The following is a 27506-nucleotide window of genomic DNA, read 5'->3' on the forward strand; positions in this document are numbered from 1 at the left end:
GGCCTTTTCATACTGTCCCGATTCTACAATAATCCATCTGGAGATGACCATCCATATCAGTCAGTGGCTGCCATGGTGATGCCCACTCACTTATTCTGCCACAGCTGCCTGCACACAGAGGAAACGCTCTCCTGTTAAGCATTAAAGCTCAAGTACCATCACATGGAATACATACATGGAACAGAAAATGTGTTGAATCTTTCAAATAAATTTGCATGATTGATGCTTTTTCCTCTTGTAACCCCACTGTTATTTACCCCACAGCATTTACCACTTTGACTTTTTGCAGTGGCAAGACGGTTAGCTTTAATACTGGAGATCCATGACTACTCCCTGTATTAACCAGCTAGATAACAGACAGACATTGGGTTGTAGAAATGACCACAGCTCTGGGTGAGTTGGTGCTAATTGATTTATTTAGTATATGCTTTGTTTGTTGTCTTCTGTTTTATTTCTAAAATCTTAGGGTTGTTTTTTTTTTTTTTAAGTGTTCTTGATATGTAACATGCAGAAGTCTATGAAGGGTCATGTTAGTGAGTATGTAAGTAACTTAAGAGTCTGGTGTTTTACTGTTACACGTTCTGATGTAAGCTAGAGGCTTCCCTTAAAGCCTGGGCTTTCTCCTGCTTGGTCCTGTACTCCAGTTATTCAGTAAATAGCCTTCCATAAGCTTTTAAACCATAAGCCTACCATTCAGTGCGCAGACTCTACTGAACTGAGACACAAACCTGATGTGGATTTAGTCCCATGCACACACAGTATATGTATAATCAATGGATATCAAGATGTTACAATCACAAAATAAACAAGAGAGTTAGGCAAAGTGGACTATGATAACAAGAGAGAATAAATGGAAGGCTTACCCTTATGCTGGGCTCACCACAGGGGATCAATCAGAGGTTCAGGCCGTGACTCAGCAGTTCCCATACAGTATAAGTCAGGGTTAGGGCTACAGAAAGTAAAAACACCTCCTGCTTTATCAACCCACGTTCCAAAGGTGATCTTCAGGATGCAGTAATGTACCAGACATAAACATCATACCTACTTATGGCTTAACTGAATCCAAAGGAGAAGGTTCTACATTCACCTGACTCTGCTCAGTTTGAAGATACAGATGCAAGTTGACGGTGCAGAAATTGGGCTAGGATCCTTTATCACAAGCAACAAAGCAGCATGCTCTGACTGTCAGCCAAGGGGCACTGTTGTTCCTTACTGAGCACTGCTACACGGAACTTCAGCTCTTGTCTCATGAAAATCAAATTGTTTTTGTCTTCCTTCCCCATGAGGAATATCTCCCTCTCAACAATTAGGCAGCTTGCCTCTCAGTGCTCACTATAAAGTGTACATATGTGTGAGTACATGGAACCTTAAAGACAAGGTTGTTACTCAGTGTCTTAAGCCATACAGACTGCGGTATCCCAGGGCCAGGGGTGCTTATACAAAGGTTCTCTCATTGACAATGGCAGGAAATCAAACAGTTGTAAGAATGAAAAGGTCAAGACAGGAAAATGACCCAGAAGGTGCTCTTCAACAAACAGATGACCCAACAACTGCGTTACGCTTCCACACGATTAAGTGGGGTTGTGACATTTCTTGGTAGATAAGGGGACAGACCATATGAATGTTTTTTATCTAGGAGCTGCATTACATTGTATATTCAGACAAGTTTTTGCTGGGCTATGTGAATTTGTTCCAGGGACCAGATCAGGCCTGCAGATAATCAGACATTTCTAGCTTATGGAACATGCCTGGACTGTGCAGTTGCACGTTTTAATTTTAACTCTGATGAAGAGTTGCTGTGCAGTCCTTGGTGAAGCTGCATATACTTGGATTTTCAAAAGCAGTAATCTCCATTTCTCAGTGCCTATGAGAGGTACAAAACAATCTGTTGCCTACCATTTCCTCTGAAGTCTGCAGTGTTATTACTCACCCATTTCACTAGGATTTAAGCTCCTTCTCACTTCCGTGTCTCAAACCTATCAAACTCCTTGAAGAAAAAAGCACATGGAGCTAGAAAGCACCTTTTCCCCCCCTTCTTTTCTCTCCTGCTTTTGGAGACTATCCACTGAAATAATGAATAACGGTGTTGAGTTGCACCAGGCCTGCCCTCAAAGGCTGATAGTAGTTAGCAGAGTTATTCTGTTTTCCATGTCCATTTTATCTGCAGAAGGACCACATTCACACATGTGAAAGAAGTAGCACACGGTAATTCAAAGCAAAATTACCAGTGAGATATTTGTCACCACTCACTGTTCTATTGCTTCAGAAACCCATTCCCAATATTTCTCCACTGGCAGGGCAGGCCCATAGCACAGAAGCACAGATACTACTTTCAGCCCTGGTTCACCAAATGGCCAATCTGCTTCTTTCAGAAGAACAATTTCTGTCACCTCACCAGATGTGGAAAGCACAGAGAGCTCAGCTTTGCTGCTCCTTTAAACTCACATTCATATCCTAACAGACTGTAACATTCAGCTTCTTTCCTTATATACATTCTGGCTTCTGTGGAGCTGCTTTAAAGACAAACCTTACCCATAGTCCTGTACTCTTTTTGAGGGATTTGCAAACCAGTTCAGCAAATTTCCTGTTTCAGAACAGAAGAAAAATGATCACTATTATGGCCTGCAAGGAAAAACACTGATCACGGCCCTCTGAGCTGTTTTTCTTTCAGATAGCTTTTCCAACCAATAAGAACACTAGAGAAACCTTTTATTTGAGAGACAGATACAAGAGATCAACAATGCCACCACAGTATCATCACTACTACAGTAGAATTTAAGTACCAATAAAATTCTTTAAAAATGTATATGAAGATATAAAAATGCCTATAGCAATAGAAACAAATTGGCTATATAATATACTCTGCACTGACGCACAGGGCAATAATCCCATCCCCAGTCCTTTGCAGAACTTACATTCTTTCCTTTATTTATAAACATTTCCCAAACATTCATAACTCTACCTGGAAAGAATGGAAACTGCAGCATCTGCACTTCTAAGAGACAGTTTGCAGACGACTAGGAGAAGCACAAGCTAATTGCATTCCATGTTTTCACCTCTTTCTCAGAAGACTAAACGTTATTTTTCCAAGGGCAAACATTCTGTCTTATTTCACAAACACTGCTGCTCTTCAGTATTCCCCCTAACAGATGATCACATAGCTGTTTTTCTCCTAAAGCTTGCACGTGCTGCTGTGTAAGTCACAGGCAGGAGGTATAACAGAATCAAAAGGTCTGTGTGCTCCTCACATCCTTACAGCTAAGGTTCTTGCAGGAGAGAAAATGGAAGGTTTAGGATTGGGATTCTACGTGCCTGCAGTTCTCATTGCCATCAATGGGAGGTGTAGGTTATCTAGAGCTTGTTGAAAATCAAGCCTCACTTTCTTCAGTGCTGTTTGGGTCTGGTTGAGCTGTATGACTGCAACTGCTGCTGAAATGCTTAAACAGACTCCATGATATTAATGAGTTCTCATAGGAGTAACACTGCAGGCACATACTGTATTGTCATTTCTCTCAGTGTGCAACTGCAAAGCTGAGGAAGCAGTAACTTTTGCTTTTTTAACCTCTGTTAGAGTTCCACTGATGCTGATCTGCTGAGAGACCTGTGCAAAATTCAGGAATATCACTGCAATTTTTTACCACGTTTCTTCCCTCCCACCTTTCTTGTTTACTTGAAGAACACCGTCAGCTCCCTTCCATCATTCCAGTGTACTTTTGTCCTTGGAGACCCCAATAAGCTAGACAAATGACCCCTCGATGATAGGACCACATCTTTCCAAGGTTTTTCTGCAGTAAACTTAGAGCCATGTGCTTAAACTTCAGGTTATGCCAACTTCTAGGAAAAAAGCAATTTTTTCTTCTTGTGGTTCTTCATGTAATGCTTCAAAGATCCCTGTGGTGTGAAGTACCCTAAACACCAGCTCTGACTCATAGAGGAAGGTGACACTGCTCTCCAAATGTCTGATGCTCTTTGGTCTTTGTGGCGACATCTAAGAAAGGGCAGCTATCAACTTTTGCTGGAAAAGCAGTCTTCAGAATGGTTTAGAAGATGCTCAAAGACATTTGTCTACAGCATCTATTGAGTTTCTACAGCTTGTTTCTTGATATATGCTAGAAGAAAAAATAGCATCAACAGCCCCCAAAACCACCCACGTGTGCCCTATTATAATGTTACCTATGCAGATGGAGCATAGATGCTCTCTTTTCCTCCTTCAGCTGTCTGACTTGCATGCTGCTGATGCTCCCAAGCATTTTTCCTGAGCATCTTTCCCACCGCAGTGAAGCAAACGGATCCATCCACACATCTGTTGGTTTCTCTGAACACTCAGGTCAGTATTTCTGCAGGTTCCACTTGATAGACATCTGTGAAACTTTGCCTAGAAGCATTGAAATAAATAATAATAATAATAAAACATTAACACAAAACACACAGCTCGGAATCTGTTGTGGTTTTGGTGCCCCTTCCCCCCATCGCCCCCCCCCAGGGCTGTGAGCAGGAGCAGGGCTGAGCTCTGGGACACGCAGCATCCCCTGCTCTCCTGAGTCACTGCAGCCGCCCATTTCTCAGCACCTGCTTTTACTGCTGCACTTTCAAATCAAACGTGGCCTCGTGTTATTTTGTTGTTATAAAAAAGTATCCCTTTGGAAAGGCTGAAGGCAGCTTTGTCCATTAAAAGTCATTTGTCTGTGATAAAATGACATCCCTCATTTGCATTTCTGTACAACAAGCATAGCAACAGCAGCAGCAGCTCCTCTTTTGCAGCAGTAAGCAGAAATCGATGTGTTTTTCATCCTTCTTTCAGCGAGGATGAAGCAGCACAAACGCAGCACTGCTGTAGGTCCCACCCGAGCCACTTGTGGTGTCCGCGCACCCAGCAGCGCCGCAGGTCCCACCGTGCCACCTTGCCACGGGTGTAAAACCTACAGCCGTAGCACTGAACCACACGGACACCTTACCCACATCCTGACGGGACATCCACAAACCGTGCTGCGGGAGGGACGGAAGCCCGACGGGTCCGCAGCAGGCAGCTGACGGAGCCTCGCAGGTCGCAGCAGCACGCAGCCCCGACCCGGAGCCGCCCCGCACGGCTCCCCTCAGGCGGCGCCCCGGCGCGGACTACAACTCCCAGCGTGCAGCGCGGCACCCGCAGCCTTAAGGCGCCCCCCTGCGGCGGCGGCTCGAGCGGAGGAGAGCTGAGCCCGGGCGGCAGCGGGCGGCGTCGAGCGGGGCTGAGCGGTGCGGGCCGGTGCTCAGCAGCCGGGCGGGAAGGGGTCGGTACCCGCCGCTGTTAGAGCCGCAGCGGGAGGTCAGCGGGAGCGAGGAGCCGCGCCGCCGCCATGGGGAACCGCGGGATGGAGGATCTGATCCCGCTGGTCAACCGGCTGCAGGACGCCTTCGCCGCCATCGGGCAGAACGCTAACCTCGACCTGCCGCAGATCGCCGTGGTCGGGGGGCAGAGCGCCGGCAAGAGCTCGGTGCTGGAGAATTTCGTCGGGAGGTACGGGGCGGGGAGGGCTGCGGGGCGTCCCGGGCGGTGCGGGGCGCGAGCGGAGCCGCGGGGGACGCGGGCGGTGCGGGGCGCGGAGAGCGCGGCGCGTGCGGCAGAGCCGCGGGATGTGTGGTGCGGGCGGCGCGGGGCGCGGGAGGAGCCGCCGGGTGCGCGAGCGATGCGGGACGTGCGTTGAGCGGTGCACGGGCGCGGAGCTGCCGGCTGCACGCGGCGTTGCCGTTGGGCGCGCGGGTGGTGCAGCGCACGCACGGCGCGGTGCAGAGGCAGAGCCGCGGGGTGCGCGCAGTGCGGGGCGCTGCGGTGCGAGGAGGGGGAGGGAACCGCGGCGGAGCCCCCAGCATTGCCGCAGCTCGGGGCTGGTGGGAGCCCCCGTTACGTAACGGGGCATAGCGGCTCCGAACGTCCCCCCCTTCCCCGGTCGGGTGTCTCTTCGGGTGTGCATGAGGCTGAGGGTCCGTGTGCTCCGTATTCCAACCCCTTCGTGGCGATGGGTGCCGCGTCTGGAGCTGCGGGAAGGATGGGGCTGCCCTCCCCTGCGCCCGCATCCCCGCTGCTACCATTTTGTGGCAGGCGATGCACCGCTGCCTTCCCTTCATGTGACCTTCGCATTCATCATCTGCAACTTGAGTCAATGGCAGCGCGGTGATCCGCTCCAGCACAGACACACAACACCTGGGGAGGGGTTGTTCTCAGCTGTGCTGACCTCCTTAATTAATTGCATTCAGCCCTACGCAGGTTCAGCTATCAAGATATTTTGTGATGCTGTAGGCAGCTTGCTGTTGCCTTGTCTGAAAGCAGCAGCTACTGTGGTACCTGCTCAGATGCTTGCGTGGGCTTTTCTTTATCAGAAAACTGTATTTATGACACTGTCTATAGGAGGCTGTACTCCCACCCCCACTCTTTCTGCTTAAACATACAATACAGAATGGCTTGTGAGGCTCTGGAAGGGTCTGCATAGTGTGTATGAGTTGGTTGTTTACCTGCGAGCACCCCAAATTCTCTTCCATTGCCTCGAGCAGTGCTGCATCCCCTGGGCAGAAGGCACAGGATTGTATCTGGCTCAGAGAAAGCACAGCTGGAGCAAGATTTCTTTAAAATACAGAAACACATCCAGCGTTTGGGATCCTTTCTGGCAGGCTTCCACCAGTCTACGCAGTATTCCCAGAGATGCTGGGAGACATGCAGGGGAAGGGCATTGCATGAACGCATTTCACTGAGCCTCGGGTCACCAGCCAGCATCCACCTTTTTGTCCTCTGACCTGCGAGAAAATAAAGATTCCTACCCACAAAGGGGAAGCCTTGCAGCCCCACAGCTTACTGAAGGGGAGCAGGGGTCCCCCAAATGTGATAAGCAGAGTGGGTTCACCTGTTGGCTCTGCTGTTTTCATGCTTTCTAAGTACTGGCAGCCTGACCTCGTAAATCCTTTTTAGAGGATCTGTGCAGGCAGTGCTGTAATGTGTAATGGATTGCTGCTGGACCGCAGGAGGGTTTGCTGAGGGATAGTGGTTGGGCTGCCCCTTTCTTTAGATTGAGAAAACATAATGGGGTCTTGGTCATCTCCATTGGGACCAATGGGAACTGGGGAGTGTCTGCCTGCTGGAGCTCAAATGAATGAAATTATTTTCCATTTTGTGGCTGATTCCTGGGAGAACCTGTGACCTCAGTGTCCCATCTGTCCCTCCAGCAGCGAGCTGTGGTGGCTTTTAGGAAATGCAGTAGTGATGGATCCCCAGAGCAGGCGCTGTGTGAAGCTGTCTGTAGAGAAGTATATAAAGGAAATAATTGGGCTGGAAATGGAGAACGTGTCAAAAGGAGGAGTCCCTTTTCCGTTTGATACCATTGAGTGCTGGCTGGATTGGAGACTGGCAACATGAGACATCTTGCAATGTATGTGTATAAGCTGCAAAACCCAAACCTGCTGAAATAGCAGTGGGACCCTGCTGTAATGCATCATGTTGTTGTTTTGTGTAGGGGTTGGAAACCACAATAAGAAGCTATGAAAGAGTGGAATAAACATGGCTCCTCATTGTGATTGTGATGGGGGTGTGAGGAGAAACCATGGCCTGCTGTACAGATGTCATTGTTAGTGTGGCTGTGGCATATGTCACATCTCCAGCCTGCCTCTGGGATGGTGGTGCAGCAGCTGCTCACTGCACATGGAATAAGGGTGCTGGTGCTGATGAGTTGCTCAGAGTGCATGGAGATCTGCATGCAGTGAGGCTGCATGATGTGCTTGGTAGAGATGTTTCAGCAGAGAGACTGCAGGTTCCTGCAGGGCTGGCTTTCCCATCCATACCTGTGAAACTCATTCCAAATTATCAGGTTGTGTTTGTGCAGTAGGACAGCCTGCTGGTCCCACTGCCAGCCGCAGGCTCTGGCTGTGCAGAACTTCAGCCCAGGGCTGCCTCTGAATCCCACAGATATGAAAAGCCTCAAAGCACAGAGGAGTGATGCTGACTGCAATTGGTGTTTACTTGTGTATCTTCCCAAACAAATATCTTTTTTTCTTCCTGCACGCAAAGGCTTCTTAGTTGCTGCTAATTACTCCTTCAGTGTCACTTATTCTGCTGTTAACGGATTATCCAACAGTGCAGAGCCTGTATTTATAATACCAGATGTCGACAAGGCAGCTATGTGTGCTTTTGCTGCCGGGGACTCAGCATGGTGGCTGCTGTAGCAGCTGATGGTGTTAAAATCACTGAAGAGGCAAGAGAAGCTGTGCAAAAGCCAGCCAGGTGACACGTCTGTTTGCAGACTGGTTTATCCTGGGCTTCAAAACTGGTAGGAAGGTTAATCTGGTCATCTCTAGGCATTTGCTGCTGCTGTGGTTATGGGCTCAGAGGATAATTCTCATTGGAAGAGACCTCAGAGGGTCACGGAGTCCATGCTTATGGTGTTGGTGCCTCCCTGCCGCATTGCTCCTTGTGGGGAGAACAGGGCACCTCTGACTTCTGCAGAACAGATGGCCTAAGGGGGCTGTGGAGAAGGCAGTGACTGTGAGCTGGGAACAGTGGGTGGAAGGACTTGAACGGAGGTGAAACATCATGTTTCTGATGGAGGGAGCCAAGCAGTGCCAACGCTGTGGGAACTGAATTGGCATTTATTTGGTCCCGGACCTGAGCATTCGCCTCAGAACCATCCTTCTCTCTTGCAGTCTTATATATCCCTAACCAAATACCTTGCCACCAGGCTCTGCTGAATTAACTGTTGGTTGTAAATTGCCTGGAAGGAAACTGGAGGCAGGTCAGGACCTAAAACTCAGTTGTGTTGAGCTAGCCCTGTTTCTCCTGTAGCACAGACTTCAGCAGTGGAAAGGTGTTCTGTAGTATTCACCAGCATGGATAAAAGACCAGGAGAAAAGCAGCATGGCCAGAGTGCTGGCAGAGAGACTAATTGCAAGACACATGCAATTATTGTATGATCTGTGAGCTGGACAAATGCTGTTGCCTATTTGCAAGTTAAAACCATAGGCATTTCTTGGAAAATGACTTATTCAGAGCTGCAGAGCATGGTGCAAGAGCCAGGAGTAGGACTCTGCTGTTCAGGGAAATACCATGGTTGAATAATGGACCTTCAAATGGCAGCACCCTTCAGTCCTTAGTGAAGAAAGTACCTCTTTTCATCCAGCATTAATTAGAAGGAAGAAAAAAGCATGGAGTGCTGTGAGAGAGTGGATAATGTGTTACAACAGACCACAAGATAAATTATTCTAGCTTCAGAGAAATCTATATAGCTCCTAGCAAACACTTGGAGGAGGAGAATCATTAGGAGGAGTAATTAAGTTAAAACAGAACATAACATGGGTTGCTGTCAGAAGAAAAAAGAATGCCTGAATGTTATAGCTTGTAGGTGCAACAGTGCCTATGTTTGTCCTCTGACTGCTTCTGGTAGTTGTGCAGAGGTTGGTTCAAGTGAATACAGGTCTGATATCTTTTCTGCGTCCTGCAGCAGCTGGATCACTGTTCATCTTACCTCTTCAGAGGTGACCTCGTACTTCTGATAACAGCCTCATGTGCTGTTTGGTCCTGAGCGTCTTTGGAGGCTGAGGGCTGCTCTGCAGAAGCTGGCGGCTTCTTGTTGGGTGCGAGGAGTTGGGATTGCTTAAAAGCACTGATATGCTGCCTTTGATTTTCTAGGAAAAGAGAAGCTTATAGCATGTTTCAGACTGTTCACACAGCAAAGAGGAAACCAGCCGTACCTAATTTGGAAGGTGATGCTCATGTCATGCCAGGTGGGGCTTGCTGGGACCTACTGGTGTGTGAAAGTGGCAGGAATTTGTCACCTAGGAGCTGGCAGGTTGGGAGAACAGCTTCTGTGGAGTGGGCTTTCCCTTGTTATCACAGTTACCCTCCTGTTGGGAGTTTTGGAGCTTTTTGAGCATTAGTCCTTGTGGTGATTTGAGATGGGTAAATGGTGTCTTTTGTGCTTGCTCTATAAACAGTATGCTGGGGCATAGAGCTGATAAGGGTCTGCAAAACCAGTGGGGGGAAACTCCTAAAAGCATTCCCCTGTGCATAAATTGTTGAATAAATGCTTTTAGGATTGTGCAGAAATTGTTTTTCAAAGCTCCATGTGCTCACATTATTACAGCTTTTCAGTTGTAAACAAACAAAAGCGTGCTGAAGACAAATTTTGTTTTTAAAGGCTGCTGATTGTTCCTCGTAGCCACAGATCAATACCTCGCTGGGGATGCCAAGTGAAGGCCTTGAACCCACCTTCCCCAGTGCCTCTGAGAAGACAGGACTCCACTGTACTTAAATAGAAGGTGTGGGAGTCTGTCTGCAGTGCTGTATCTGAGGCACCTTCTGAAAATGTTATTCTAAGGCAGGAAGCTGGTCCCCTTCCTGGCCGTGTGAATTGCTCAACATTGCTGCTTTGTGCTTCAAGTTGCAGCCTGCCTATCCGAGAGTGAGGAAAAATGCTGGAGTGAAGACTTCTTAACATCTTTAAGATGAACTCTTTTTGTAGGGAAGCCGAAGAAGTAGATGACAAAGCAGAATTTAATCAAGGAAATGTAGCTCTTGCTGTGTTCTGGCTTGAGGGGTGAAACTTGTTATGATGCACTGGGCAGCAGATTTATTAGGAGCAAACCCATGAGGACTCCACCCATGTGAACCAATCCTCCAGTTTTTGTTTCAGACCGTGTACTTGAGTGGCAAAAACAAAACAGTGACAAGGGATGCTGGGCAGTCACCTCGAAGCATGTGGAGCTCAGCTTGTATTGCTTAATGTAAAGTTGTTTTTGAGGTGGCATCTGTGACAAGAAGCCTACTGGCAATATGCACAGCAAACCCTATTAATATGTCACTGAGAAAAAAGAAAAACAATTTTGGGTGTAATGCTTTCCTCCTTGGACTTGCAGATCCGTAACCATATGAGTCAGAGTACTGCTGGCTGGGAGGAAGGCTAAAATGAAATCTGCCAAGAAGAAGAAAATCATGCATAGCAAGGAAACAGCCCGCTGGTGGGACAATTTCTCATTACTCTTGAGCTGAATTATTTCTGATTTCAGATCTGATGACAGATGGGCCCGGCTGGCCTGGGGTCGGAGCTGTGCAGCAGTGCTGGGGTCTGGGTGCTGATGGTGGGTACCTTCCTTAGAGGCTGTTGGTCTTGGTCACATCATGTGCACTTATCATTAATGGACACTAAAAATGACACCAGAGAAGGTTAACAACAAGAAGCAAGCAGTTTTTCTTAGCAGTAAATGGAAACTCTGTGACGATGATGCAGCAGTGCATGATGAGCCGTGCCTTCCCACAGCAGTGGTGTGCGGGGCCTTTGCAGTTGGTGCAGCCTCATGTGCTGTTTGGTACTGAGCATCTTTGGAGGCTGAGGGCTGCTCTGCAGAAGCTGGTGGCTTCTTGCTGGGTGTGATGAGTTGGGATTGCTTAAAAGCAGTGACACGCTGCACTAGACCGGCTGGCAGCACTGCTGAGTGTAGACTCTGGGGTGCTTTGGTTGGAGAGCTGCGGGCTTGTTGAGCTGCATTTCCACGCACATTGCAGTGTGGGTCTCACTGCCTCTGCCAGCCGTCCTGTCAGCTGCCCTGCATCAAAGCCTCTCTGAAGCTCTGCAGAGCCCATTGTGGCCCAGGGGGATGAGCCCAGAGCTTTGGGCCTGGTGACCTTCAACACTTGGATGGTCTGGTCAGGTCTGAAGCGGGTCAGACTCATTCTGAAAGGCTCCAAAATTCTATTTCTCTTTATATTATCCTATAGCAATGGGATGAGGGGCAGTGACCCCCACCTCACCACAACCTCCTTTCTGTGACTGCAGGGAGCGATGAGGTCTCACCTGAACAAACTCCAAGTTACCCAATAATAAGCATAATACATGCTTTAGAAGGATAAATGATGCCCCTGTATAGATGAGACAATGTCACAGATCAGGGCAGTTAAGTTGCTGACAGGTGCTTCCTGTGTGACCTTCAGGCTTGTCCTGGCTCCTGGGCTGGTGCTGGCTGCTACAGGTAGCTGCTTTCCTTGCCTCCATGGCTCAGCACAAAATGAATGATCCCTGAGCCTGAAATCTCTGATCTGAGTGTTGGATATTCACGGAGCTCTGGCAGATCCAGCTGGGACCAAACAGAGGTGAGATGGTGTTTTGGACCCTGCTCAGCAGCTTCCTGCGGTTCAGCATAACACACGTTGGATGCAGGCATTGTGCAAGCTTCTCAAGCTGTTTTGCTGACTGGAAGCAAACTTGCCAACTTCTGCCACTTTTCTGCAAGTCTTATGACTCGTGTGGCTTTTCTTAGAGCCCTGGGCACAGCAATTAAGCTGACTGAAGAGCAGTGCAAATTTTGTATTGAAAACATCCATTTCAGGGATGCTTGTGGGTATCCTTTAAAGAAAAGGACGTTGTTTCCTGAAGAACTTGAGGAGATAGAGCTAAAGAATTCCAAAGCTTCTGTAAGGCCTGCATTGTCAGATGTGGGCCTTCCCTTTCTGAGAATCAGGGCTTATGTCCCTGTAACAGAGCTATAAGCTCTGTTAAAATACTTGTACTGCAGCCATAAAAAATTATGCAGAGTGAAGCTTGGAATAAAACCAGTTCCTCACTCGACTGAAACAGGAATTGAATTCAAGTCTCAGGGGGTGAAAATACTATTTTAATAATTTATGGCCTCAGCAGTCCCCTTTAACACTCCGTTTCCTGTTTCTTATGGCTTCAGGTTGTGTTGTTGCAGCTGTGCTGAAGGGTGAAGAGTTAATACTGCCAGAGCAAGCAGGAGGGTTGTGGAGATCCTGCCTGGCTGTGCTGGGACTGTCGTTTTGTTTGTGAAACTGCCTTGGTATGAGAGTGGCCAGCACAGTACCTGGGATGCCTGGGAAAGGACTGAGCAGGTATTAAACTGATGCTGCTGTGGATTTTAGCTGAAGAACCAGGCAGTGTTGATGTAATCCTATATAAAAAAGTGTGTAAACTGCAGCTATGTTTCAGAATCGTTTTTCAGTCGCATTTAGGCTCTGAAAGCATTGCTAGGCAGAATTTTACAGAGATGCTGTGCAGCTGATGCTCAACATCTGCAAGCATTTTTACAGCAGAGTCAACTTACCCTGGAGATCATTAAGAAAAACAACTTTTTTTGAGACTGGAGATGCAGGGCTGGGGGAGGCTGTACTGAATTTCTTAGCAGAAAGAAGAGATACCTAAAGGCAGAACCTTTGAACAAGTCTTTGTTTTGCTCCTCTTTGCATTCCTGTCACTCTCACATGTGTAAAGGCAGAGTATATTTGGTAAGATCTGGCTCAGGGCTCTGACAAAAATCAGCAGCCCACTGCAGCTCTGGAGCTCTTTGTCATCGAAGTAATTACAGAGCTCCATGAGCAGAGGCTTATAATAACTGTCCATTTGCTGCCTGCTCACCAGCACAGCAATGGATCTCCATCAGTGAAGGAGTGTACCTGATGGCCTGTTAGCTCAGAAGTAAGCTAGCAGAAAGCAAAGCTCTAACTCCTACTTTTAATGGTGATATTTGGCTCCACTGACTTGCCTGTGGTTTACTCTGAGCATACACTGCTCTGAGTGGGAATGGAGCACGTTAGATTTTTCTCTCTTTCTGGCTGCTGTGATCTCTAGAGTAATCTCTGGATATTTCTTAAGCTGATTGTGCTTTTACTTTTAATAGAAGCTCCTCTATGAATAGCTGGGAATTGCCTGAGCATGGTGATGGCCTTGTGAGGTCTGCTGCAGCAGTGGTACAGCTCGAGGCAGGGAGGGGACCAGCATACAAAAAAGTTGCAGAACATCCTTTGGGGATGTCACACTGCAAAGCTGATGCTGCAGCTCCAGTGCTGAAGCTCAGGGTGCATCTTCTGCATCAGCACAGCAATCAGGAGGCAGGCAGTGCATTTCCAATCTCTGGGCTCTGCTGCTTTGGTTTGGCATATGGGTTCCTAGGAGTTACTCTATTTGATCCCACTTTTGTTTTTGGTGTAGCTTGGAAATGGAGATGTCTTCAGTGGTTTTTAAAGTAGAAATTAATGCTTCTGCACTGGCAGTGGTAACAATCAGTCTACTTATTTTTCTTCAAGGGCTTAAGAAGTAGCATCTCTGCACCATGTTTCCAGCCAGGGTGATCCTAATTATATCTGAAACTGCAGAGGGTGCAGTGCATAGCAAGGAGCTTGGCACTGTTCCTGCATACTTCTCCACACAGCAGAGATGCATTGGCATCTTAAATTCCCTCTGCAGGGTGGCTGTGCACCTTGGTCAGGATGTGCTAGGGCCAAATGATGCAGTTACCATGCAGAACTGCCCTCCCTGCCTGACCCACCAGCAGGGAACCAGCCTGCCTCCCTGCTCCCAGCAAGGTAAATTCTCAGGCTACGTGCATCCAATGGTACACATCCACCACCTATATGTGGACAGTGATGGTACAGCAGGGCTTGAAATGCCACCCCCTTCCTCATAGAGCTTCTGTGGGTTCTTAATAGTGGGCTCAAAGTGTTTCTGCCTCTTCCAATGAAACTTTTCAGTTCTTTCTGCCTTTTGTGGCATTCAGGCTCTGAGGAGACTGTCTGGGAGTGGAAGAGTGTCATGCTGCAGTGACGGAACGTGCCTTGAGCTATATTTGTTCTCCTTGCAGCAAATACCAGGACGCCAGAGGTGAAAGAGTTTTGACAAGAAATCTAAGATGACACTTAGTATGAACCGGTGGTGTTTTTGGATCTGTCACTGCACCAGTTTCCTTCTGTGAAGGACAGAAAGGCAAAAAGAGGATAAGCTTCTTTATATCAGGAGTCTCCATGTGGGGCATAGCATCAATATTAGTTATTTCTGCATGAACTGCTGGTGATCCCCAGCACAGGAGAGCCTTTGCTGCAGGACTCTGGAGAGCTAGGACAGATTAAGACACTGGTGGTGGAGAAATAGAAAGGTTGATGTGTTGCTCATCAGTTTTTAGCATGTGTTAATCCTAGTGTGTTGCAGTGTCTGTGCTTTCCCATCAGTTCATCATTCCTGTCCCAGAGTTTCATTGTATAGCTTGTCCTTTGTTTCCTTCTCTGTTCAAGTTGCAGGTGCTGTGCAGGCCATCTTTTAAAGGGCTGCCACTGTCTGTGATGGCAAAGCCAGGATTTGTCAGTAGATTTGTTTGTGCCGAAGCAGAGCAATGCTACTGCAGAATGATGACAGATCAGCGCAGCTTGAGGAAACAAGCAAAGATGCTGGGTCATGGGTTTACCTTTTGTGGCTGTAAAAACTGGATTTCTTTTCTACAACTGGGACTGAGCTGATTTGTTTATTTATTTATTTTTCTTTAGGGTATTAATGACTAGAACTGTCCTCTTGAAGGCTGCTGTCTGAAACTTGCAGGGCTGTTATGGAGATAATGCCCCGCAGGTGAAGCTGTATGTATAGCAGAATGTATTGTCTGTGACTTTGTTCTAGTATTTGTGTGCTTCAGTGGGAGTAAAAGATGAACTCGCTTCCATATGATGATGGAGAAAAATCATCAAGGCATACAAAGCGTGTTCTGCAGCTGCTGGGATGGAGAGCACAACATGTCTGCTGGATTTCCTTTGTCCATGGAGTCCTGCACCCAGGCAGTGCAGTAGGTGTTGTTCCCCTAGATGCTGTTGCAGGGCTGGCTGGGTTGGCTTCTTGCTCTTAAATGAACTGAAGATGCAGAACCCTACAGTGAAATGAGCTTTGTTTTCTTCCTGCTGGGATTCTCATCCTTGAAATCAAAGCTGTGATTTCCACGAATGCATAATTCTTGCTGCCACATCCACTCCGGATGTGCTGGGCTGCTTTTTCCCTTGAGTTGCTGATATTGTCACGTAGAATCAGTGCTTGTTGTTCTTCACCTTGAATATCCCAAGGCATGCAAGATCCAGGACTTCATTTTCTATTACCCAGAAGATCCCAGGGGAAGCAGCACAGCAGCAGCGCTGTGATTCTGCAGCCTCTTAGGACTCTTCCCTTCAGTCTGCTGCAGCTGACAGTCACTGCGGCATTTGCTATAATGGGCAGTGACTTTTTGAGACCAGTCGCTGCACCATAGGCTGTACCACTCTCTAAATAATCCTCCTCAGTAAAATGCAGAGCCTCTGAACAAGAAAATCCCTTTACAGCTACTACCTGCAAAAATACGAAGAGGAAATTGGTTCACGAGCGCACCTGAGGTGTTGGAGTGTCCTGCCTGCCTTTCCCACCTGTGTTTTGTTCCCTCTCATGCTCTATGCTAACCCATCTGCGGGAGCGTGGCAGGGAGGGTTCTGGCAGATAAGTCAGCCCTCAAAATGGAGGAGGGGAAGGATATTACTCATTAATTCTCTCCCAGCGGAGAGGAACTGAAGCGAATGATGCTTTGGGTGAGATGGGTTTTGTATGCTGTAGGAATACCCCTTGTTTCTCCTGCAAGCTCTTGACCTGTGGCTGTAGACACTTGTATGAAATCTGTCAGCCTCAGCAGCTCGGGGCTGATGCATGGCAGTGAAGGAGTCAGGAGCCGTGTGGACATAAAAACTGATTTGTTTCTATGGAAACAAGTAGATTTCAATGTGTTGTTGGGAAGTAGGAGGGGAATTATCCCCCTGGGCCTGGTTTTGGCTCTCAGATTGGATTGGCTGCTGCACTGCAATTGTAGAGCAGCAGCCCATGAAGGGATTATCTATCTAGTCTGGGATCACAAGCAGGCAGAAGCACGTGGATCCAATCTGTTCCCACTGCAGGCTTCCTCTGCAGGAATAACACAAGGCTCTGCAATTGCATGCCAGGACTCCCTGGGTCACAGCCCTCCATGGCACTTGGTAGTAAAGAGTTGACCTTGGTCACTAATAGCTGGAAAGGAAGCCTGCATTCCAGCATACACAGCTGTGACTGCATATCCTGCACAGATTTTCTTCCAATTAAGATGGCAAAGGTGATGAACCGTGCTCCTGCTTAACCACTCCGTCTAGGTGTGCATTTCTAGCAAAAGCTGGAAGCTATTTATGGTGTCTGCAAGGACAAGAAGTTGATCTTTCTGACAGAGGCTTCAAGTGCTGCTTGAAATCCCATCTTCTGAAAGTATTTGCCCATCTAGGCCTCAGTGATGACTCTTGAAAGGGAAAGCTTAGATTTCTAGGTAGGAAGAAAGCACTCAGTGGAAAACCAGCAAAATGGTGATGTCTGTGTGCATGTGAGCCTCCTCCCAAGGTGTTCCCTTCTTTGTGTGCTTCCTCCCCTCTTACAGATAGGGTGCAGGAGCAGCATGACCTTCTGCAACAGAAAAACTGTCTGCTCAGCTTCTGTCACCTCATGATGCATGAGGACCTTATTATACATTACATAAACTGAGCTATGGCTGTAGTGCCACAAATCCTTGGTTTGTGCTTTGTAGCAGAACCAGAGAGCTGATCGAATTTGTCAAAAGTGTTGCAACCTCTCTGCCTTTCCTTCAGGTCATCTTAAAACACACAGTTCATCTAAAAAGCAGGGCTGGCTCCTGCTGTTGACCCTTAGCATAAAGCTGCAGTATGTGGGCCTCCCTGGAATCACTTCAGGCACACAGCAGCAATCCCTGGGCTGCCTGTTGGCTGTGCTGTGCACACGGGGTATCAAAGGAAAGTGGAGTACCTGGGCTGTAGGAATACTGAGTCTGTGGGTATGTGTTGCCATGTGAGAGTGCTGCCTTGAAGCTCCATAGCTCAATGAGAGCGCAGCTTGTGCACGGAGGCTGTGGTGCAGCCATGACTCAACGTAATGCATTCAGCTGTTCTCCAAATTTTGATGTTCTCCAAAGCCAGCGAAGCGAAACAGAAATCAGCCCAAAGGATTCAAATGAAAACAAACAATAGGAAAACATTCTTATCCCACTGCTTTCAGAGACCTGCGGGGAGTCAGGCAGGAGAGGGGCTGAGTGAAATGCAGGGGAAGGAGATGTGGAAAGCAATGAATGAAAGAGGCAGTAATTGCAGTGACTCTTGGGAACTGGCCTGTGCAGTCAGATAAGCCAGAGAAGGTGAATTTGGTGTCCTCTGGAAGGGATGGAGGGGGACAGGGGGTGGCAAGGGAGAGAGCCTCTTCAAAGCAAATGTTCTTGTAATTACTGTGCGATTTCCTTTTTTGCTTGAGCAGATTCAGGGCTGAACCCAGCCACCAGCGCTGAAATATCAGCGGCACGGGGGAGCATTTGTTCAGAGCCTATCTCCTGTTGTGTTGTCTGAGCTCCCTCAGCCCACGTTTGGCTCAAGAAATGTCTTCTGTGTGGCGAAACCCATTTCTAATTGATACTTCTGCTCAAGGCACGTGTGTTCTCCCAGAGGCTCCCAAGTGACACAGTCTATTTCAGTACCCGTGGCTTTGTTCTGTAGGAAAGATGTGTTTTGGGTTTGTGGGCCTTTTTTTGCACACTTTTGCTCGAGATGATGACGTGGCACAGAACAGGATTGTTGTCTCTGCATATCTAAATCAATAGCTGGGTGGCTGTGCTGTGTCCCATGATGAGATGGAAGCCTGTCTGCTGTCCTTCTGGCACTTAGTCCCTGCCGTGAGGGAGACAAAACTCACCACTGTGCTTGTTTGTGAGGGCAGGGATTTGACTTTCTGGGCTTGCTGTATGTCAGGTTTCACCCAGCCAACCATGCAGTCCCTTGGAGCTCACCTTGTATACAGCAAAATGTGGAGAGGGCTGCTCAGCCCTTCCTGCCTGCTGGCCTGGATTGCTGTGTGGGGAGAAGTGGCTCAGTGGTGGGGATGCTGCTGAAAAGCTAGGATTGCTTAAAGCAACTGTAAGTACTGTAAAGTCAGCACAATAGTGTTAACCTCCCTTTGCACTGCTGTAAATAGGATCTCAAGGTACAAGGCAGTGGGAAGCCTTCTCTTCTGTTAACGTATATATTGTGATGACACATGAACTATTGCATGACCTTTATTTTTCACAATTGTCTTCTTGAATAATGAATTATTGTGTACAGTAACGTTGCCAGTATGATAGAATGTGGGGGATTACAATAGATGTTTATTTCTATATATACCCATTGTGTGACAAATGTCAATTATGCTCTTAAGAAATACTTGCATTACATCAACTGCCTGTAGATTTGCTTTCTTTCACTAAAGGTCAAGACTAGACTCTCAGTCTGCTGCAGAGATTGGCAGATAAATAACACATCCCCTGGCTTAAATCTCTGAGACTAAAAGTGCTAACCTTACCAAAAAGGATGTGGCTGCTTAGGAATGGGATCTAATGTATTATTGTATTATATTATATTATATTATATTGTATATGTATTATTGTATTATGATTACAGTTTCTGTAGGACTCCTCTCTAGGTTTGCACAATATAGTGTAAAGGAAGAGTGAAAGCTAAATGTATAGGAAAGCATTGTTAAAACAGCAGGTTGATGGGTAGTTCCGTTTGTGATGCACCTGCTTTTGAATTCTTGCTGGTTGTGTTGGACAATCCAGCATTTTTGTTTGAGTAGCACTTCTGTCTGGGAAAGGTAAGAGCTCATAAAGGGCACAGAGATGGCAGGAAAGACTGAATCTGTAAGGCAGCCTTCCCCTAATGGACTGGGTGGCAGAGGATAGAACAGTTGTCCATGCTCTTGCCCCACATGTGGGTTTATGACAAGTTACGGTGTTGTTTGGGCACGTGCTTCCAAGGCACTCAAAGGATCAGGCCAGGAAGGTGCTCCCAAGGGCAGGTCCTGTCTTAAGCTTCTGCCTTCTGGTCAGCCTAAGCAAAGTCCATCACAAAGGAGCCCCAGGCTTAAGTGTTTCTGTAAGTGGAAAGCTGCTGCCATTCCCGAGGCATTCTAGCAGTCATTAAGGTTAATAGTGGATGTCTTTAGCCTTACAGGTATTCAGCAGGCAGTGTGTTGCATAGGAGTTGTAAGGTTTCCTTTAAGACGTGCTGGAGTAAGAATGCTTGAAAGTAGAGTTGTGCTTCAAGATGAAGTGCTGCTTGGGGAGATTTGCAAGCAGTTGGTGAAATGCAGCCTGCGTCAGGGTGTGTGTGTTGCCATCCAGTGCCATTACCAGAAAAGCCATCAGTCAGAGGTCCTGATGGCCCTGGGATGCTCATCACGTGTTGTGCTGTGGTGTTAATGAAGGAATCTTGATCTGGATGTGTAAGTGATCAACTCTAAGACCTGATGGAGGACATGAAGCTGGTGCTAGGCCTGAGCAGGAGTGTCTGTGATCTGTGTGGCCAGACAGTGAAATCCATAGGGATAGAAGCTGTATTTCATGCTGTGAATTGATGCAGTGCTTTGTGCAATGAAGTTCTGATTGAATTGTTATCCCTCAGTGCCACTGTGACACAGGAAATAACAAATACTGGATTTAAAAGCCAGGAACAGCCATGTGAAACTGTGGGTACTGTGTGAGTCTTAATTGTCTGAAACTAATAATCTGAACTGGAGATTAATCACATCCTTTAATAACCTTGTCTGCAGATGTTTGCTAAGAAATCAAATGGAAATTAAATGATCAGATGGTGTTCATTCTCCTGTTATTTGGACTCCTGTTATGTCTTCATAAGCTGCTGCTTTGTTGTTGTTTTTTTTAATGGGGCTTTACCTTTTCTAGTGCATTCTAATCCAAGAATCTCAAAGGACTGACAACAAACTACATGAATGCTGTATTGGTGGATCTGGATCAGGATTAGTTTTGTATCTGAGCTCTCTACAGACATCTTCCCAGCATCCCTGCAGGAGGGTAAAGCAAGTGGTGGTAGAACCATTGAGTCTGTCTTCCACATGGAGGACAGTGATATGGACTTGCTTCCTTTATGGACTGCCACGGCCTTCTGTTGCTACCATCTGTTATTTATGATTTATCAATTCTTTTTGATTCTAATCTATATTTAATGCCACAAGCAATTTGTTTCCCTCCTGTGTCTTATCAATATCTTTGATCCTCGTTACCTGTAACTTCTGATGCTCCGTGCCATGTGAGTCACCTAATGAACCTTGGAACTTGATGAATATCTGCTTGTTCAGTCATTAATAGCACCTTTTTGTTCTGTAGGATGCCAAGATACCTCATGCATGGAGGATTATCATATAGATTGCCTGGATTTAATTTAAAAAAAACTAGTATGGAAGCCTCAGACCTTGTTGCCTCCATAATAAATATTTATTACATGACATTCAGATTGCCTTAATGTTTGAGAATCTGTGTGTTCGGGGTTTGTCCAAGTGTTGCTGTAGAGTAGCTGCTCGATTGCTTTCTGTCCCTCAGGTGGTTTTTCTGACTACTGTATTACTTATACAGTTTTCAGCCCAAATCTGTACTTTAATGCAGCTCTGTGTACTAAAATAGAAATAAGACTGCAAGGGATGATGTGATTGGGTTTGCCCCAAGGCGGCTCTGGAGCCAGTTGAGAACATATGCAGTTTGTACTTCAGAGATGAGCAGTGCATAATAGAACAGTGAGCACCTTCTCAGGTCTTTTCCCTTATTGAACACTTTCAGCCCGAGAACTGTCAGATTTGCATCTTCATTTCTTTTTGTGCCCTGGTTTAGAGAGGAGGTGTATTGCCAGTCAGACCAGAATTTAGCTACCGGGAGCATGAAGTGTATGCACTGAAGTGTTCCAGTAAGTGTCAGTTTGGGGAATGGAGCTCGTTGAGCCCAGCTAAAATGCTTACAAGTACCTCAATGTCTTAAGGAGGATTTTCAAGTCTGTACCTAAATGGAAGATAAGCAGATCAAGCGTTTATTTCCTAAATGCAGCATTTCTGCCTCGGTTTTAGTTGCTACTTTATTATTCATCCTGGGTGGAACTTAGCATTGGGAAGTGGAACAGGATGATGTTATTGCCTTAAAGGCACAGGAAAAGAGAATGCTATCACATCATCCCTGCATGTTAGGAAGAAAACAGGAAAATAAAGTAAGCTTTTCCTTCTTAAGATACAAAGTAAATGACAAACAATTGGTACTGGTAGCCTAATGAGTTTCAGGCATGGCATCTTGTATAGTGGTATATGAAGCAGGGCTGCTCTTGGTGCTGTGATGGAGGCTGCCTTGTTCTGGTAGGGAAGTCCCTGCTGTCCTCAGCATTCCAGTTCTGCAGCATGTTATCTCCAAAGACACGTTCCATCTTTCCCCTCCCCACTCCCAGCTTTCCTACTGTATGTCTCCTTGCTGGAATGGAACAAGCTGCTGTATCTAACCCTTCTGCTCTCCTCTGCCCAAGTCAGCTGGCATGTCCTTCTCTCATGTATCCCTCTCCTGAGTCTGGCTTCATTTCATCACTTGGTGCTGCTCTTTCAGGAGAAATCCATTCTCCTGGCTGCTGAAAGGACTCAAAACCCTGGGCTGGGTGTGTGCTGTCCGTGCCCCATATGCTTTGTTATAGTTTGTTTACAAGCAGCAATTTATTGTGCCTGCTGCAAGGGGGCAAGCAAGGCTGCTGTACAGCGTGCTCTCCTGGCACCCGACCAGGCATAGAGTTTATGGATCTGTGCTTTTTAAGAGTCTGATCTGCAAGGCTTAGCCTGAGCAGGAGGATGGAAGGGTTTGTTCCAGAGACTGTGAAGAGAAAGGATGGGGAATAAAATAATGAGAAAGAGTGTGGATGTGATGGGATGATGGGTGTGAATGCCTGTAAAGCTTTTTGGCTGGAGCTCCTGTAGGTCAAGTATAGGGAAAACCTGGAAGCTGAGCTGTATGTATGTCTCAGTAGCTTGTGGGTAAGAACACCTTAGTTTTCTTATATAAGGGATCAAACTGTACACGTTCAGAATGTAAGCCCTAAGATAACTCATTTAGCTGATTGTTACGGGTTTGGGTTATTAACCTTGAGTTTCACTGGGAAGAGAGACTTCCTGGAGGAGGAGCAATGTGGCTTTATTCCTGAAATAACTGTGTGTATATTTCTACTGACTGACTTTAACATAACTGCAGTGATATAATGCTGCAGGTCGGCAAGCCCAGGCTCCAAAACTGGATAGTATGGAATTCTGCATGGTGAGAAACTGAGGGAAAACTCCATTGGTAACATTGTTATGTAAAGGTTGAACTTAGACAGTGTGCAGTTGTGGGATGAATGACTCTACAAAGGGAAATACGTAGTTAAAACGTGGTTGATTCGTATGTCAAAGGATGGGGCTGATAACAAGCAGAAACGTTGGCTTTATGGTCACTGTTCTGTTGGAGGTACTCCTGGTATCTCTTCTGCTGTTCAGAGGAAAGCTTACTGAAAAATGGCTCCGACTTTTTCAAATCCTCTTTGTTTTTTAGTGTTGTGTCTTTTGTGAGGACGTTGTTGTTGTTTTTTACCTTGCAGTAGCCTGGAAGCCACTCGGTTGGCGCAGTGTGTGGTTTCAGTTTCCTCTGATGCCAGGATCTGGATGTTGCAGAGGTTTTCTCATTCACCTTTGCTTTGAGCTGTGACAAAAACCACAGAGAAATTGGGTTTGGGACCAAAGCAGAAAGCTTTAGGAAAACGTGGAGCACATCGTCAGGGGGATCTTAATTCCTAAAGGACTCATTCTTATAAATGCAAGTAGTGCTTTTCCTACAGTGAGGTGAAATGTAATGCTGCAAGCTGGAGCTCACTAGCTAGAGTAGTGCCTTAGTGCAGAAGAAAAGCAAATTTGTAGTATAACTATGCTTTTTTCTTACCTACAGTAAAGTAACAATAAATCAGCGCAGCTTGGATTTGTTCTTATGCTAAAAGAACTGATGCAAGAGTAGGACTTTGTCACATATTGACCACAGACATCCATAGGAATGGAGCTGAGACAGCAGAAAACTGCCTGAATGATGCAATGCCTCAAAGATTCCAGGGTTAATCCCGCTGGAATGGAAAAAAATAGAGCTGTATTTATTTGAAAAACAAATGAAAGATCTCAGTTAACTCCTTATGTTTCTGGAAGTCTGAAATAACGAGAATGGGTTACAGTTTGTGGTAGAGTTGTATCAGAGGTCACTTTGCAGTAAGCTTAGTGACTTGCAGGAGAAATGTTTGAAACATTAGAGGTTGTAGGATGCTCCTTGCTCTCCTTTCACTTGAAATGACTGCATCCTTTTATAGTACTCAGTTTAGAGCTGAGGACGAGGGAAATGCACGTGCTTTCCTACTTCCTTGCAGGTTTATGTGAGCAATCAGTGGTGAAACCGGAGGCTGAAATCAAGTCTGCTCACTGCCTGATGTATTACAACGCAAAAGCTCCTTCCTCATCTTCATTTCCATTGTCAGTATTAAGGCTGTGCAGGGCAAGGCCATGGTGCAGAACACTGAGGGGCATGGATTTCTTTTCCTACAGTTACTACTGAATTGGCAAAGCTATGCGTTGTCACACCATCAGTAGAGGGAGGGCTGTGCCAGGGTGCAAGCAATGCAGGCAGAGCGGTGACATTCATGCCCCAGACAGCGCGTTCTGAAGCTGTGCTTCTCCAGTAGGTAGGGAAGCAAATAAATCGCGTTCATGGTGACTTCTGAAGAGACACACAAATCAGCTGAGTACTTGGAAACCAGGCCACAGACTGGCAAGGTCATCAGATGCGGTGAGCATGCCTGGCTTTGCTGAAAGCCAGAGGGTTTGAAAAAAGAAAAAGCAAAGGAGAGCTTGTTGCCTGCGGGTGTGAAGTCAGCATTAGGGAAGGGGGAAAAAAGGCTTCCTTCCTTTGAAATGACTTGGAGAACAGTAACTTTTGGGGTTCTTGTCAATTTAGGAGGCTGCTTCTCCTTGGCAATACTTGCATTTCCTTAGCTGGGAGAAGCCCTGAGTGGAAGCAAACCTTTGACTGCTATCTGTTCTGTTTCAAATAGGTGATGCACTGTTTGCATGCTATAACAGCAGTGTCCTGTGACACCCCAAAGTGTGGGTGAGTTTGTTGTAGCTGAGGTAATTGTATTTTGTCAAAAGAAGGCATGGTAGTTTTCAGTCTCTGCTTCAATTTCTCAGCCTGATGCCATAGAGATTATTTTCCAGCATACATATAACGGTATTAATTGGTCTTTCCTGTTAGCCTGGAACTTCATCTGAAAGAGCCTGAACTGAAAGAGTGGGAGCGTGGGCTTCTTCAGAATGGCCCGTCCTCCTTGGGCAAGGGCACTTGGTCTTTTGTGCCTTAGACTCTATGAGAGCCATGGCCAGAGTGCCTTGCTGGGACCCACAAGTGCTCATAGAAACAGAAGAGCCGTGCATAGGGAAGGAAACGATCGCTCATTCATCTGAAATTTCCTCTTTCGTTTCAGGGACTTTCTGCCACGTGGCTCTGGCATCGTGACCAGGCGGCCTCTGGTCCTGCAGCTGGTGAACGCCAGCACAGGTATGCAGCGTGTGTCCATGGTGTGCTGCTGGCTTCCCATCCTAATCCTGACAGGTCTTATTTCATCAGGGGCGCTGCTCGACATCTGATGCATTAAGTGTTCATGAAGAGAGCGCGTCTCAGTTATTTTGTTTGAATTAAGCAGCGTTTCATGAATGCACTCGTCATGATTTTCCTTTGTCTGTGCAGCTGTGACTCTTTTGACCCAAAAACTAGAGGAACTTGCTTATAGCCCCTGAAATAAGTGGGTGGGATGATTCTAGTGCACTTCAAGTATGAGAACGCTGGGATCTGAACAGGAATTCCTGCAGAGTTCTGTACTGGAGTTGAGGGCTGTTCACTACTTTGGCTGCTGCTTGCAGAGTGCCTTCATTGCTGTTGCCTTCAAGCACAAGATCTCATTGAGGAGTTGGCAAGTGACTGTTTCAGGGTGTTCTTCCTCCCTCGTCAGGTGGACCCAACCTGTTTACTACAGTCCTCTAGTCTACAGTAAGGAAACAACTTGACTTGTGAGGATTTTTCACTTGAAATGGAGGGTTCTTGAATTGGCTAACGTATTCAAAGACCAAAAAAACCCCACGAAAACAAATGTAAAAACCCACCAAGCAATTCAAAACCATGCCAGAAGGGTTTTTTGCTACTTAGAGACTCCCTTGAGTCTGTTCTCATCATGTCATGCAACTGTTATTTACTCCCCCTACTTTAATACAGAGCTGCTCCAAGTTCTTGTGAATACAAAGGTACTTCCCAGTCCATCTGTGGAAGTTGCAGGTGTGTGTTAAGCTTGCTTCATATCAATAAAGTCTTGGGTTATTTTTTGAATGAACAAGAGTGAGGATGCAAACTCTGAGACCAGAGCTGGACTGGGAAGGTTTTGGGCTTATAGATTCTCTCAGATGTTGTTGCAACTGTGGCTGCAGTAATTTCTTTGTCGACCACATAGGATCTAGGGAGAAAGACCCTTCATTACCACACTTCATCCCTTCAGCTGTTCTTGTGCTTCTTTTTAATCCAGGGCATTTTATTAAACTTCTGGCTGTGAGTTTGTTTTTTTTCCACTCGTGTGACTGTTTCTGACTCTCTGCTTCTGTTCCAACAGAATATGGAGAGTTCCTGCACTGCAAAGGAAAGAAATTCACAGACTTTGAGGAGATCCGTTTGGAGATTGAGGCTGAAACAGATCGTGTTACTGGCTCCAACAAAGGGATTTCCCCAGTGCCCATCAACCTCAGAGTCTATTCTCCTCATGGTGAGCCTTAATGCAGTCTCTGAAGTCAGAGGATAGATGAGGCAGATTGCTGTCCTGTCATAATGTAAATACAGAACAAAAATGAAATGGAATGTGAATGCATGTTTTTGACTTAAATCCCCACATGTCTGGGCTGTGGTGCATTGCACTGCCAGTCTCTGCCATGTTTCTAGAAGGGTTTGCCTGCCAGTTGAAGTATCTGGTTAGAAGCAGGACTATTAGAGACAACTGATGCCTGTGCAGAAACTTCTACCTTAAAAGACTTTATTGCATCAGTGTGGACCTTCCTATAAAGACTTGCAGTCTCTCTGTTCTTTGGGGAAATGAATCACTGACAATACAACTAATAACGGTTAGCAAATAGTTCTTGCTCAACTTTAACAAAAAGGAATTGAAAAGCTTTGTGCTTCTGAGTTGTCTTCAGTGCATTATAGGCATAACAAAAGCATACACTGAAGCTATGAATGTTCCTTATAGACCAGAACATTCCAACCTTAACACTCACTTGTGCTGTCTCCTGCTTCCTGTGTGTAGTCCTGAACCTGACGTTGGTGGATCTCCCAGGCATGACCAAAGTCCCGGTGGGGGATCAGCCCCCCGACATCGAGTTCCAGATCCGAGATATGCTCATGCAGTTTGTCACCAAAGAGAATTGCCTCATCCTGGCAGTATCCCCAGCCAACTCTGATTTGGCCAATTCTGATGCCCTGAAGGTTGCGAAGGAGGTGGATCCTCAAGGTAAATCTCTTGTTTTAGTGTGGCATTACTAACCAGCAGCCTGATTCTCCAGGCTGTGATTACTCAGCATTTTTAGTCTCCTGTCCATTGTCTTAGGTGGCATTTTCACAACGTATGCCCTTCTGAGAGGTGGCTTTGAGCGTTAGTAGTTAATCTAATAGAAATTGTATTATTCCCCATTTCTTTATTTTGAGCCCTGTTTCTGAAGAGGTTGAGGGCTTCCCTCCCTTCACTTTGGTCATCTGTGTTCTGCCTGGAGAAAAGTAGGAAAATCTGCCCTAAAATC

The 27506-nt window shown here is 46.5% G+C and overlaps 1 protein-coding gene across 9 annotated transcripts in view; it reads left to right on the forward strand.

Moving 5' to 3' along the window:
- The first annotated feature begins 5233 nt into the window (after positions 1 to 5233).
- DNM1 (dynamin 1) overlaps positions 5234 to 27506 on the forward strand; it is a 59808-nt gene continuing 37535 nt past the window's right edge. For 5 of the 9 annotated variants that reach the window (XM_042878780.1, XM_042878775.1, XM_042878776.1 and 2 more), the window contains exons 1-4: positions 5238 to 5497; positions 25160 to 25233; positions 26333 to 26482; positions 27017 to 27220. In XM_042878780.1, coding sequence (XP_042734714.1) covers positions 5337 to 5497; positions 25160 to 25233; positions 26333 to 26482; positions 27017 to 27220 — 589 coding nt within the window. In that variant the 5' untranslated portion in view covers positions 5238 to 5336. Of the gene's footprint in view, positions 5498 to 25159; positions 25234 to 26332; positions 26483 to 27016; positions 27221 to 27506 lie in introns of all 9 variants that reach the window. The other 4 variants (XM_042878782.1, XM_042878778.1, XM_042878783.1 and 1 more) reach the window with 3 other exon arrangements.

Source organism: Lagopus leucura, unplaced genomic scaffold, assembly GCF_019238085.1.
Source record: "Lagopus leucura isolate 7727_CA_CO unplaced genomic scaffold, USGS_WTPT01 Super-Scaffold_100022, whole genome shotgun sequence".
Classification (NCBI taxonomy): Eukaryota; Metazoa; Chordata; class Aves; order Galliformes; family Phasianidae; genus Lagopus; species Lagopus leucura.